At 35.0% G+C, this 12,948-nt stretch overlaps 1 protein-coding gene across 1 annotated transcript; it reads right to left on the bottom strand.

Moving 5' to 3' along the window:
* Nucleotides 1–1,847: 1,847 nt before the first annotated feature.
* On the bottom strand, nucleotides 1,848–11,474 carry LOC125835123 (ATP-dependent zinc metalloprotease FTSH 9, chloroplastic-like). The gene is made up of 13 exons (XM_049514260.1): nucleotides 10,445–11,474; nucleotides 7,350–7,415; nucleotides 7,118–7,252; nucleotides 6,921–6,986; nucleotides 6,398–6,583; nucleotides 6,159–6,245; nucleotides 5,968–6,081; nucleotides 5,692–5,816; nucleotides 5,494–5,602; nucleotides 4,478–4,603; nucleotides 3,301–3,621; nucleotides 3,043–3,166; nucleotides 1,848–2,537 (listed from the first exon to the last, which is right to left on the bottom strand). The coding sequence occupies exons 1-13, from the start codon at nucleotides 11,342–11,344 to the stop codon at nucleotides 2,410–2,412; spliced, it is 2,487 nt and encodes an 828-aa protein (XP_049370217.1). The 5' UTR covers nucleotides 11,345–11,474; the 3' UTR covers nucleotides 1,848–2,409.
* Between the last annotated feature and the right edge of the window lie 1,474 nt (nucleotides 11,475–12,948).

Here is a 12,948-nt window from a genome sequence, read left to right as displayed (position 1 = left end):
AGTGCCGATCACTCTAGGGTGTAGGCTCAGGTCGTGACTCATACACTCTAGGCTTTTAGTTTTATGTTTTAGTTTTGGGGTTGCATCCTCGGTCTTGACTATTTAGAGTTTGATGACTTTCAGTTTCTAGGGGTTTTATTTCCGCATAAATTCTTTGACTATCGATTGAGTTTATGGGGACCCAATTCATTAGTTGGTTTTAAGTTGTTTTTTTAATAATTATTTCATGAATTGGTTTTAATATTGGTGTATTGGGTTGGTTTAGGGTTGGTAATTCGTTCTCCCACCAGGTGGTTTAGTGTGGGTACCACTCACGACGGTCTGGTTCATGACATTTATAGTACCGAATCAGTGATCCATCAGAATGAGTTTGAATGTATGATCATAGGATAAAGTTAATTTTGAATGCAACAAGTGTATAAGATAATGTCCTTTTCAACATAAAATATAGGATACAAGCCTTATCAATTGTTGACTTTGCCATTAAACTCATGTTTGTAGGCCACATTTCCTCATACGACTTAACCACAAGCATAAGGAATTGTCACTAATGTACTCTACCAATGCTGACGGAACCTTGCCAAAGTGAAAGACCTTAAGAGTTAAGAATTATAAAATACTATTATAGGGTCGTCTCAACCAAATATTGATCATGGTCAACTCAAAACCTATGAAAAGCTTGAATTCCAACCAATGGTCTAAAATGCCTCAAAATTTTGGAAAATCATGTCAAACCTCCAACTAGTCCATTAATCATTGGTCACAACAATTAGACGAATGGTGGTGGAAGTAAAATAAGATCTCTTTCCATGATAATGATGTTGTATTTAACAAATTAAAGAACTTCACATAATGTGATTAGACCGTGTCCATAGTTTTGATCAATTGAAATTCAAAATGTAATATTTGTCCTTTCACCACTTTGAGAGACTAAGGTATAAATATGGGAGATAAAAGAAAGTCGTGTAAATGTTAGAGCTTTTGATGAAGCACGTAGGAGTCACTAGAAAAATCTATCTTGCAGAGCTAGCTGAATTTCTGTATTATTTCAAGTAATGGATATGTCGTCCACCTACAACCTATTGATGGTGTGCTCATGAAGAGATCAAGCAACTTGGAAGTCGAAAGAAACTCATTGTGGTAGTCAACTTAGGACGATATGAGTCTAAGAATCAAAGAGGAGGTAACTGAGGCAAATGTTGTGAGGTTAAATATTACTCCATATGGTTGGAAAACATCATGCCAGTAACAAAGAAGGATTGGGATGTGTGAATGAATTATCGGTACCTCAACAAAGCAAGTCCCAAGGATGATTTTTCTTTCCCAAACATTCATATATTCATTGATAATACGAGTTGCAGTCTTGGTTTCAGAAATGGATCAGCATTACCCAATTTTAGTGAAGATCAGAAATAACATGGCAGAATATAGAGCTTGAATTCTTGCACTTACGATGTCCAAGGACATGAACATCAAAGTATACAAGTTTGTTATGTCTCAAAAGTACTTTAGAATCCTGGTACAATTGACTTTGCAAGTGATACCAACTTGTTCTTCATATGTTGGCCACATGTATAAAAATTATATGTGAAAAGCCTTTGAAAAAGGCATGAAACTTTTTTAAATCTGAAATCATATAGGAAACATTTCAGTGAATACGATTGCCAGAGGTAGAGAAATTGTTTCCAGAGGATCCTCGGCTCCCTCTTAGTCGTTTCAGTGAATGCTAATTCAGCTCAGATAAAAAAAAATGACTCTTCACAAACAAGAAATCAACTATATTGGCTTTTTGAGACTAAATCAACTACATTGACTTGGCAAGCTTACAAGTCTTGTCTTTCAGAATGTTACCTCATCCAATACTTGTAATTTTACACAAGTCAAAGATTATGGCAACCTACTGATACTTTGTCTCATAATCAGAAAGATAACATTGTATACACAGTTTCACCTTCTCCCACAACATTAGACATGGATTGCTTCTTTGTAAGCTGCAGTACAGATGTATATTACAATATAAAGGTATTGATTCTTGTGTAAATACTAAGAATAATTGGCACATGTACAAGTGATGTAGAAGAAAATACCAACCGACATCACTCAGGTCACAAGCCTATTTTTCATTTCACCTCTAGAACCAACAAACTCTTGGCTAGATCTTTTGTGTACGCCTTCACTTCGAGTTACCAATCTGTGATCGTGGTATATAACAATGGTGTTTGTAGGAGTTAAGTAGCTGTCAATTACCTTACTAACACATGCAAAATCACGCTATCTGGATGCCAACAAGTGATGCCCATCTGGTTCAGGAATATAGTTTGTTTCCCTTGAGAGCACAGATGAAGGCGTGGAAGTCCTTACTCGAAATTCATTTTTGTACTGTTGACTGTGTTAAGCTTGCACTTTCTGTCATCCAGAGCCTGCTTGCAGTGGAAGTAAAGATACTTGTTTGCCCTTTATAAAAAAATTAAGTTCCGCTGGTGCAACGACCATGCTCAACCATTCTTGTAGTTGTTCGCCTTCTACTTTCTCATTCTCTGAGAGGAAGAAATATCAATCCATAAAAAAGTACCAAATATAATACTCCAGTTTCATTTTATACATCGGTCTGAGCATATAGTATAAGAAAGAAACGAAGCTCTTTATTACATATCAAATGTACCATAAAAACTTGTGGTCTAAAACATGTCATTTTTGTAGCAATAAGAGCATCACATTGACAGTACAATAGGAAGTATAGAATTAAAGAGTTCCCAAATATAAAGGGTGCCATACTTTTAACACACACTAAACCGAAACAATGTCATAAAATGGAATAGAAAGAGTATCCACCTTCCACAAAGAAAAAAGTAAAGAGATTGAAAGGAAAAGACACATCACATATCATAAAGAGATCTTTGTTATTTATAAATATATTAAAATAAAATGAGATTCTTTTATTTATCTTTAATGCAAAATCATTGCCTTGTGAAGTTAATCAAAAGAAAGCAATGCTAATGAATACCGAAAAATTGACTAGTAAAGTGACATTGAATATATTACCTTCCAATTGAGCTCCCAACCCCTCAAGAACCTTGGGATTAGCACGTACAACACAGAGTGCAATATCAAGTGCAGACTGCAGTAAAGCCTTGACCTCTCTTTGAACAAGATCAACAAGATGCCCCTGTGGAATAATTTTATTTTCAGTTCTGCTAAGGATGTGGTATTCTTAAGTTAGAAACATAAGTTGGGATCAAATATTAGAGCAGAAAAAAGCAGAGAATTCAGAAAACAAGAAAGGGGCAAAAGCGGAAAGACCTGATCCCTTCCCCAGGACATGGATCCACCATCATCCATCCCACCTCCAGAAAGTGTTGCCACTGAGATAGGGCCAATGGTCTGACTAAGACCATATTCAGCCACTGCCTTGTAGGCCATGTCTGTAGCTCTGCGTATATCATCAAAAGCACCAGTAGATACACGTCCAGAGTACAATACTTCTTCCGCAGCACGTCCACCAAGAAGAGTGACCAACCTCCCACGCAATTCATCAACAAAGAGCAGATATCTGTCCTCATTGGTTGGAGGAATATAAGTAAATCCTAAAGCCCCTCCAGATCTTGGCAATATGCTCAGCTTCTGGTTGACGAAAAAAGAAAACTGTTATAGATACCATAACTGCACTAATCCCAATTATGTACAAGAAAAGCAACAATCGCAGTTTGAGAAGAGCACACTTGAGAAGCAGCAAAGTACTGATTTTAGTAAAAGATTTTAAGCATCATACACCAATATAGCAATGGCTGACCTCACTTGCAAATTTTCACATGAAAAGGAACAAGCATATTGAGAGAACTTGCAGGAAGACCACTTCCAGAACCATGTTGGTATGGTTCATTTGAAACAGATAGTTCGGGGTACGTAAAAAATGAATTAACTGGTGCCGTCAAAATTAAGAAAGTATTAGATCCAAACACAGGTATTTTTCCCTTTTGGACATTTCTATCAATCAACTAGACACCAATAAGCCACTGCTTCTCCATTTTCTATTATTTATTTTATTCTGCTCTAATAACAGTAAAACTACGTCGAGAAGGATAGGTCACAGCGATGACTGCATTGATCAATGATCCAAATTTTTTAAAGCTCCGTAATCCATCACCCCAAGAATAAGCTGTGAACCCCCAATTTAAACACTATTAGAGGTCCCATGCCAAATGCAGGGGAGTGGTCTTGTTGCGGCATTTTGTCCCTGGAAAAGGTTAAAACCAGTCTTTTCAAGACTTGCAGACATATTTGATTTTCCTGTTCTGAAAAATGTCAAACTTCAGAAATTCTATTTCTAGAGTAATTCTATTAAAGAGTTTTTTCTTTTCTTTTTAGATCAACCTCTTTTGTCAGATGTTATCCAGTGGAACACAAAAACAAATAACACGAGCTTGCAGTAAACCAGGAAGAACAAGAATTTCTCAAAGCAAGTAATAATAATGATCACCTCAACCCGTGGCTGCCCAGAAAGAAGATTTGCAACAGCAGTCCCAACTACCGCGTGCCCTGCTTCATGCCTTGCAACTACACCCTTCTCACTTCCCTGCAGTTTGGCAGTCTTCTTCTCAATGCCCTGAAACATCGAAGATGAAGCTTGTAAACCTAAATGGCAATGGTGATCAAGAAGAGAAACTAAAAGAAACAAATCAACTAATGTAGCAGCAAGGTCAAGAACAAGAAATACTTTGTTTATTCACTCATTTGAGCCCATAGACCAGCACTACTAGATTAAGCATGGGGGATGCAAACTATTACTTGTCCGCCATCTAGCATTTTATTTTAAAAAAATAAAATTAGACCTTCAACATTGTTAGATCTAGTGGACAATGCTTCTTAAAAGGCTCTTAGAGGGCAGCCACTATCCCCCATTCTCTTCAATCTTTTGCCAATTGTATTATACACAATCCATAGACATATATTGAGCAATATGTTATTTTACTCGGACAAAACACCGCTCTGTATTTAAGTTGCCCTTGAAATTAGAACACTGGTCCTTAGCTAAAAGATGGATCAAATGAAGTCTGACTCCACCAGTTCTACCATCGACTCTAATGTTAGGAATTCTTCAGTCTTGAACATGTTTCTCATAATCTCATTGCTTATAAAATTCTGAGTATTTAGAACCATCAAGGTTCAAAGCATCGGCATGTACATATTTGAAGTTTAAGGATCGATAATATACTCCACTTCTCTAAAGCTCTCGAAATCCAAGTTTATTAAATTATCATACAATGGAGCCCAAAAATAGAAAATCTAGTGGGACTCTTGTTCAAGGGAGAACATCTAATATGGATTATCTTTCATGAAAAGCTTCTTATGTATGCCCACTTTGTTCTAATTGAACTAACCATTGTGGATCTAACACACAATTATGGAGAAAGAGTTACATATAATGCAAAAAAGAGTAATGGTGCATGATGTTGCTCAGCCATAAGAATACTTATGAGAGGTAAAGAGTGATACCGCAATTGAACGCTCAACAGCTTGAATGAAATCAACTCTTTCAACTACAACTTTACTAAGCCTTCCTGCCAACAAAGCAGCTTCATTCACCAGATTTGCAAGATCTGCCCTATACCATCCTCAAATGAATAATCAGTCAGCCATGGAAACATCACATATAAAATTTAAAGCTGATGAAAATCAGAGAAGAAGGTTTACCCCGTAAAACCAGTAGTCATAGAAGCAATGTTACCAAGATCAACATCTTGTGCCAAGGGAAGTTCTTTCTTGGAGACATGTACCTTTAAGATAGCTTCCCTTCCAGACCTATCAGGAGCTTCCACCTAGAAACAGGAACTTACATCACCATTTCCATTCTATAGGAGTTGTCTGTATGCTGAGGTCATGACATTGACTCATCACCATGTTCTAAAACATGGACAAAAGCTTTTAAGCAAAATGAAATTTTTATTCCCATAGAAGAAAGATACAAACCATCACTACACGGTCAAATCTCCCAGGTCGGCGAAGAGCAGGGTCTAAGACATCAGAGCGATTTGTTGCTCCAAGAACAATTACAGCAGAATTACTGTCAAATCCATCCATCTCCTGCAGATTATTGTAAGATATTAATTTCTTATTGAAAAACTGAAGTGATGCAGCACCACAAAACCAGTACATCTTACAGTGAGTAGTTGGTTCAATGTCTGCTCTCTTTCATCATTGCTTACAATGCGGAATTTTCCATCACGGCTTTTTGCGACAGCATCTATCTGCACATCCAGAAAATGATGACACTTTTTATTAGAATATTTTGAGTTTGTAGAGGAAGAAGAGGTCTGCACATCCAGAAAATGATCGACACTTTTTATTAGAATATTTTGAGTTTGTAGAGGAAGAAGAGGAGGAGGAAACCACAGGTGACCTCATCGATAAAAATTATTGAAGGTGCCTCCTTCTTTGCCCGTGCAAACAGGTCACGGACACGTGATGCTCCCATTCCAACATACAATTCTACAAACTCGCTTGCAGAACAACTGATAAAAGGAACCTCAGCTTCCCCAGCAACGGCCTTTGCTAGAAGGGTCTTTCCTGTCCCGGGGAGACCTACCTGTAACAATTAAAGCTATTTTTATAATCTTTACATGAGAAGCACAAAACATATAACTAATCAAATGGTGTCCCCAAGTAGAATGATCTGCCAGTCAATAGTCACATAACAAAATTAGCAGGAAATAATGATGTGATTTGACTATAGAGGCATCACAAAGTGATATGAAGGGATAGAGAGAGAATCCCTTCAGGAACAGGAGAAGACCAAGAACAAAAATTCAGAAGTTTTCAATGAGTTACTATGTGAACCCTCCAATTATTGTACAGTATTCTCGAAGTTTTTCACTTTGATAACCACCTAGCAGTCACATTACTATGTCAAATTTGAAACTCACCAGTAGAACACCACGAGGAGGACGTGCACCAAGCCGTACATACTTATCCGGATTTCTAAGAAATTCCTGAGGAAAATAGCAATTAAAAAACACCACAACAATGAATTATTAACTATTCAACTGCTTATTGTATCAAAATGCAGCACTTATAGCAGAAATGCTGTTAAGAAAAGTTCACCAATGAAAATGAAAAATACCACAATTTCTTCTAGCTCCTCCTTAGCCTCGTCAACACCTGCAACATCAGCAAATGTGATAGTTTCCCCTAGTTCAGACACTTTTGTGCCACCTGAACCCCCTGACTTGCGATTTCTGAGCTGACCAGCTGTGCTCTGTTATTAAGCAGCCACAATAAAGTTGGTGACATATTCAGAAATGTCATGGACATACAATAATCACACACATATACTGAATCATAATTGTATGTACCTGAGAAAAATTCACTGGGAAGCGATGAAGAAGCCCCGCTAGTACAGCAATATAAAATAATGCTATCTGCAAAATAATGTAAAATAGCACTTCAAGTTTTTTATTCAAACATTTGAAGAAAAAAGATAAGGATAGGGAAACAATAATGAAATCTTTGGCTTACACCATAGAAAAGATGAATACCATGAATGAGGCACTAGAAAGAAGTGTCAAGTTGCATTAGCCAAAAATTCATATGAACCAAAATAACAAGAATATTATCGAAAAGCATACAGATCTGCGTTCATGCAATCAACTGCACTTGAGCAAGAAGAAAACATGAAAATTGATCTCTCACACTCCAGAATGGCATGTCAAAGGGCTTGTCTGACAAAAAAGGGCTAAAAGGAGTAGTATTCGCACTTAGAGCAGGAAGTTTATTCCATAAGAGTGACAAGTAGAACTTCCTATAGCAAATTAAGAGAATAGGCTCGCTTGGAATCAACAGAAAATCTAGTCATCTTTGTAACATTTTACGAAACACAAGACATCTTAAGCTAAGAAAGCAACTTGGAGAGGAACTTATGACTGAACTCAACTCGGAAATATTTTTGTTTGATGTTGTTGTTTGTTCCATGGGTTTGTTGTTGTGGTTGTTGTTGTTGTTTGCTCCCTTAAAATACTTTAACAACAACAATAAGAAGTAGGGCTCAATCACAACCAAATGGGGTCATCTACATGAATCATCAATATACATGCTGCTCCACTTTAGACCCATATCATTAACAATACTCAATAATTTGGAGTTCTCTTAAACTAGAGGTCCTCTACATTTTCAACTGACATACAAATCTCTTAACAGAATAAAGATTCCTAGCATAATACTGAACCTGATGCAAGTGCATCAATACAACTGAGCCTTAGTAGGTTTTTAAAAACAACTGTGTTACATGTGATTTGATGTTTATCTCGTCCTTTCTGGAAATTTCAAAAATAATTTGTTTCACACCAACTAACTAATGCATTTGGAGACCTTTGTAGAACATGACCAAGTCATCTCAAAAACATTTTCTCATTTTATGCTCTTGTGTATTATCTGTACATGATATAAGACGTGATCATTTCCTATTTTATCTAATTTTTATGATCACAATTCACACATCTATCTTAACAGTCTCATTTCTATGACACTCATCTTGTTGATAATTTTTATGCTTAGAAGAAAACTTTCACTCCCAGTCTTGCGACTATTATACAAAACTTGCCATTCACTTTGGTAGGTATCCTCCAATTGTATGACACTCTTCCCATACTCCTCCATTTCAACCATTCTATTTTAACTGTGTAATATCATATCATTGCCCTAAAATATTGAGCCTAAATATTTGAATTATCTGAATTTAAGAACCACAATCACGCCTGGTCTCACGTCAACTTCGGTCTTTGTATGCTAGCACTCGCAGTGCATTGTTCTATTATTAATTCTAGTTATCCTGCAGCCCATCCTCTTTAGAATGCTTCTTTGTTTTCAAACTTTTAGTTCACTCCCTTGCCAGTTTCATTAATTTACACAATATTGTCTTCGGATAGTATAAACAAGTGTGCTACTGGTAATCTTATCCATAGCTAGGCTAATTAGTTATCGTTCAAGACAAATCCATGGTTGTAACACACGATATATTAGAGCATCATTCTCATGCTTGTGAGAGCTCCTTCATACATATCCTCTCCAAACAGTCAAAACACAGCTATGCTTTCTTCCACCATAAAGAAAGATGCGAAGAAAAAAAAAAAGATCAACCATACGATTACATTCTAAGTCCTTATTTATATCTTCTTTGTCAGCAAATGAATGCATTCTGAATACGCAGCATTGAATTTGAACTCCAATGTAAGATGGAAATGTAACTTGTAATATTATGTTAGTTAATAATAAAGACAACATCAGAAAAAAGTAAAGAGGTTTATAACTTGTAAAATATGATTACATTCTAAATCCTTATTTATAATCTCCACATAAAATTCAACACTATTACTACAATGTTCGGTTTCATTTACTCTTTGTACATAAAACTTAGCATTGTTCAAAACAATGTTTGGCTCCAATTTTCTTTTCCACTTAACTAATACCCACATAAGTTATGCAGGGATATACGATTACATTCTAAATCCTTATTTATAACTTGTAACGTGTAAAATACGATTACATTCTAAAACCTCATTTATGATCTCCATATAAAATTCAACACTATTACTACAATGTTCGGTTTCATTTACTCTTTCCACATAAAACTTGGCATTGCTCAATACAATGTTTGGCTCCAATTTTCTTTCCCACTAAACTAATACCCGCATAAGTTATGCAAGGATATGTGTATTATTTTATGGGGGATAGAATGTGGAATAAGAACGTGAGGATTAGTAATACATGTATTAAAGCCACTAAATAACAAAAATAACCATTCATTATAGTAACCAATATTTAATTTTGTTTAAACAAATAAAAATATATTTTGAAGTATACACTGTATAATAAATTTTAATACAACAAAATACTAATTCAATAGTAAATAATCCACTTATTACTAAATCTTGCATTACTAAATTTTGCATTATTAAATCCTTACAACTAATCCTTGCATAATTTTGCTTCTAACCAAACAACCGCTACATGTCATGTGCTGAGAAAAGAGAGTAACTGCATGACATAAGAAGAAAGACAACATTTTCCTTCCAACAAAAGGAAGAACAACTATATAATTAAGTCGGTCTAGTTATAACTTCTCCATTTGTGGGAACTCAAGATGTACAATATCAAAAGCAGTAAAGTTACAATTAAGAGCATTTATAAAAAGTTAAAGAATGAACTAAGATATTTTAACGATAGTTCTTGACGAAGCATCAGATATCTAATTACCAGTCAATTTTCAAGCTAACTGAATGAGTATCTACTGGTAGTTACTGCTCTTGTGCGGAGCCGGTATTACAGCCTTTTTAGGAAGACTAAAAACATTTCCAGATACAGATATAGTAAGTGAACGTGCATCGGTGTAGATATAGGACTTAACATTGCATAAAACAATATACACTTGAAAAGTAGTTCATCAAAACCTTACCAAAGCAGAGTTCATGAATCCACCAGACCGTTTATCGGGAGAACCAAACTCAACATCATTCTCAAGCATTTTCTCATAAGGGGTCTTTATATCACTCGGCCTCGTGGTAGTATACACAATTTTCTTTGTAGGAGTTACACTCCTTAGCAATGCCTCAGAATCCTGCAACTTACTATTTTCATTTCCATTCACATTCACAACCTCATTCTCTATAACACCACTACTCACTTCACTCTTCAATTTGAACATTATATGTACACCATCAACCTCAACTTTCTGCACCTGATTACTATTTATCTTACTCAAAAACTCACTATATGGAACACTTACAAACATTGTCGGAGCTCTAGGATCCGACCCGGGTAATGGTAAACCGGGTCGTAGTAATCTCATAACAAACATCACAATCCCCAATTGCAATAACAAAACCCCAATTTCTTGAGCTTGAACTATCGGTTCCCACCTCAATTTCCTCCCCTTCGACCACCACCAATTATCTTTCCCTTGCTTCTCCCTTCTTGACGAACCCGAATTAGGGACCCGAGAACCCGGTTCTGAACCCGGAGATTTCTTGCTATCTGTACCTGAAGATTCAGATTTTTCCGTTGAATCCGAATCTTGTTCACAGGACCCATTAGCCTGAACACTAATTTCACGTGGGGTTAACTTTTTCTTTGAATTCTTTTTCCCCAAAAAATCAAACCCAGAAAGGGATTTTGGAAATATAGCATTTGAACGAAAAGGGGTCTTTTGGGAGATCAAAGAAATGGGTTTTTCGTGTAAAAAACCATAGCGATTGCAGAAGAAAGTATGTCTGTAAAAATACTTTGGATTATACTGAAAATTTAAAGAAATTTGTACATGAATAAAGGGTCGAAGATGGTGTTCGATTATTGCCATTTGAGAGAAAATTTTATGGAGGAAATGAAGAAAAAAATTGAACTGAGAATTACAGATTGTGAGTGATTTTATTACCGGCGAGAGGTTGAAGAAGAAAGGATAACCGTTGGATTTGCCGGGTTCGGTTGTTTTTGGCCGTTTGATTACCTCTGTCTGTTTTTTCGTGTTATCCAATTTTTTGTTTGAGATTGTCAAGCTAGACAAGTTTATTTTGTGAGATTATCCCCAATTATTTATTAAGAAATTTAATTTCAAATTAATCTAATGAATTATAATTTTACATTATATTTTGATATAAAATTAAAATAGAAGTATTGAAAACACTTCTAGATTCTATGGGATTATTAAAATCACATTTTTACTTGACTAACAAAACTTAAATACATCATCAATCTAGCAACATGAGTTAAATACACACTCATAAATTCTCGCCGAGTTAAGGAGTGTATTCAACACTTTTCTCGACTTTTTATTAAGTGTATCATGCTCCTACAAGAATTTGAAATCACTTGTTATGTCATGTGGCAGATCGGAGATGTATCTAAGTTTAGTTATTTAACTATATAATGATTTTTAAAATTGTCAATAGTTTGAGAACAATACTACTAATAATTTACCTCAAATTCAGAGAGTATTTTTAGTATTTCTCTCTATAATTAATAATAATTCAAATAAAAAACGCAAACGAATATGATTCATAGTATATTTTTCCACTTTGCTCTAACCAAAATCATGGATCATTTTTGGGCTCCATTATATGATAATAGTTTTCCTCTTTGGATTGGTTCGAAACGTCATTCATCTTAGCATTTAAGATAAATGGTCAATCATTCTAATTTTATTTTTTTTTGTCTTTATAAGTTCCCATTATTTTAATGTGAGTTATGTTAACTACACACGTGTTGATATATTCATAGAAAAATATATTAAAATTATCCTAAATTATATTTCTTCCTTTCAAATTATTTATCTATAGTAGTATCTTTTTTTACAAGAGCTTTTAAATTGCTTAGGAAAAAACAAATAAGAGAATGTGTTACATTCATATGTTGAAGTTTGGCAGTTAGCAATGGTTTAAAAGTATGTGTTTCTCAATATTTTTCTTGTCCAAACCAAAACCACATATACTATTCAATTTAATTTTATTAAACTTTGTCACTTTGCATGGATTTTATTTTACATATATAAACTATATTGGAAAAAAAAAGTCTAGCAACTTTTCATCCTAGATATTTTTCAACAACTACGTATTTTTTCTTATTTTAAAAAGATGTTCCAAATCCAGTGTTTGACCAAATAAGAGAATTTTGAATTTTTTACCTTTTGATGTAAAAACAGTTTCTAACTTTTTCTTTTTACTTGAGAATATTTCTAATCTATAGAAAATAGTTTTAAAATATTCTTCTGTCATGATCCAGACCGTTGTGATTGGCACCCATACTAACCATCTGGTGGGAGAACCACTACTACAACCCAAACTAAGCAACTAAACCAAAACTAAGGCAATTAAGTTACAGAAGCAAGTTAATTAACTAACAAATGCGGAAATTTAATACCTAGAACCTGAAAGTCAATGTACCAAAACATCTAAACAAATAATCAAA

The sequence above is a fragment of the Solanum verrucosum genome, unplaced genomic scaffold (assembly GCF_900185275.1).
Source record: "Solanum verrucosum unplaced genomic scaffold, falcon-dt-bn FXZP01000220.1, whole genome shotgun sequence".
In the NCBI taxonomy this organism is placed as follows: Eukaryota; Viridiplantae; Streptophyta; class Magnoliopsida; order Solanales; family Solanaceae; genus Solanum; species Solanum verrucosum.
This window is presented reverse-complemented; position numbering and strand designations above follow the sequence as displayed.

What these genes read in the sequence shown, in the direction of transcription:
- LOC125835123 (XM_049514260.1), bottom strand. Translation starts at nt 11,344, where the DNA reads ATGGCAATAATCGAACACCATCTTCGACCCTTTATTCATGTACAAATT. An exon ending in TCCCAGTGAATTTTTCTCAG is followed by an intron (nt 7,253 to 7,349) that starts GTACATACAATT and finishes GCTTAATAACAG; the next exon opens with AGCACAGCTGGTCAGCTCAG. An exon ending in CTGTTGAGCGTTCAATTGCG is followed by an intron (nt 4,604 to 5,493) that starts GTATCACTCTTT and finishes TCGATGTTTCAG; the next exon opens with GGCATTGAGAAGAAGACTGC.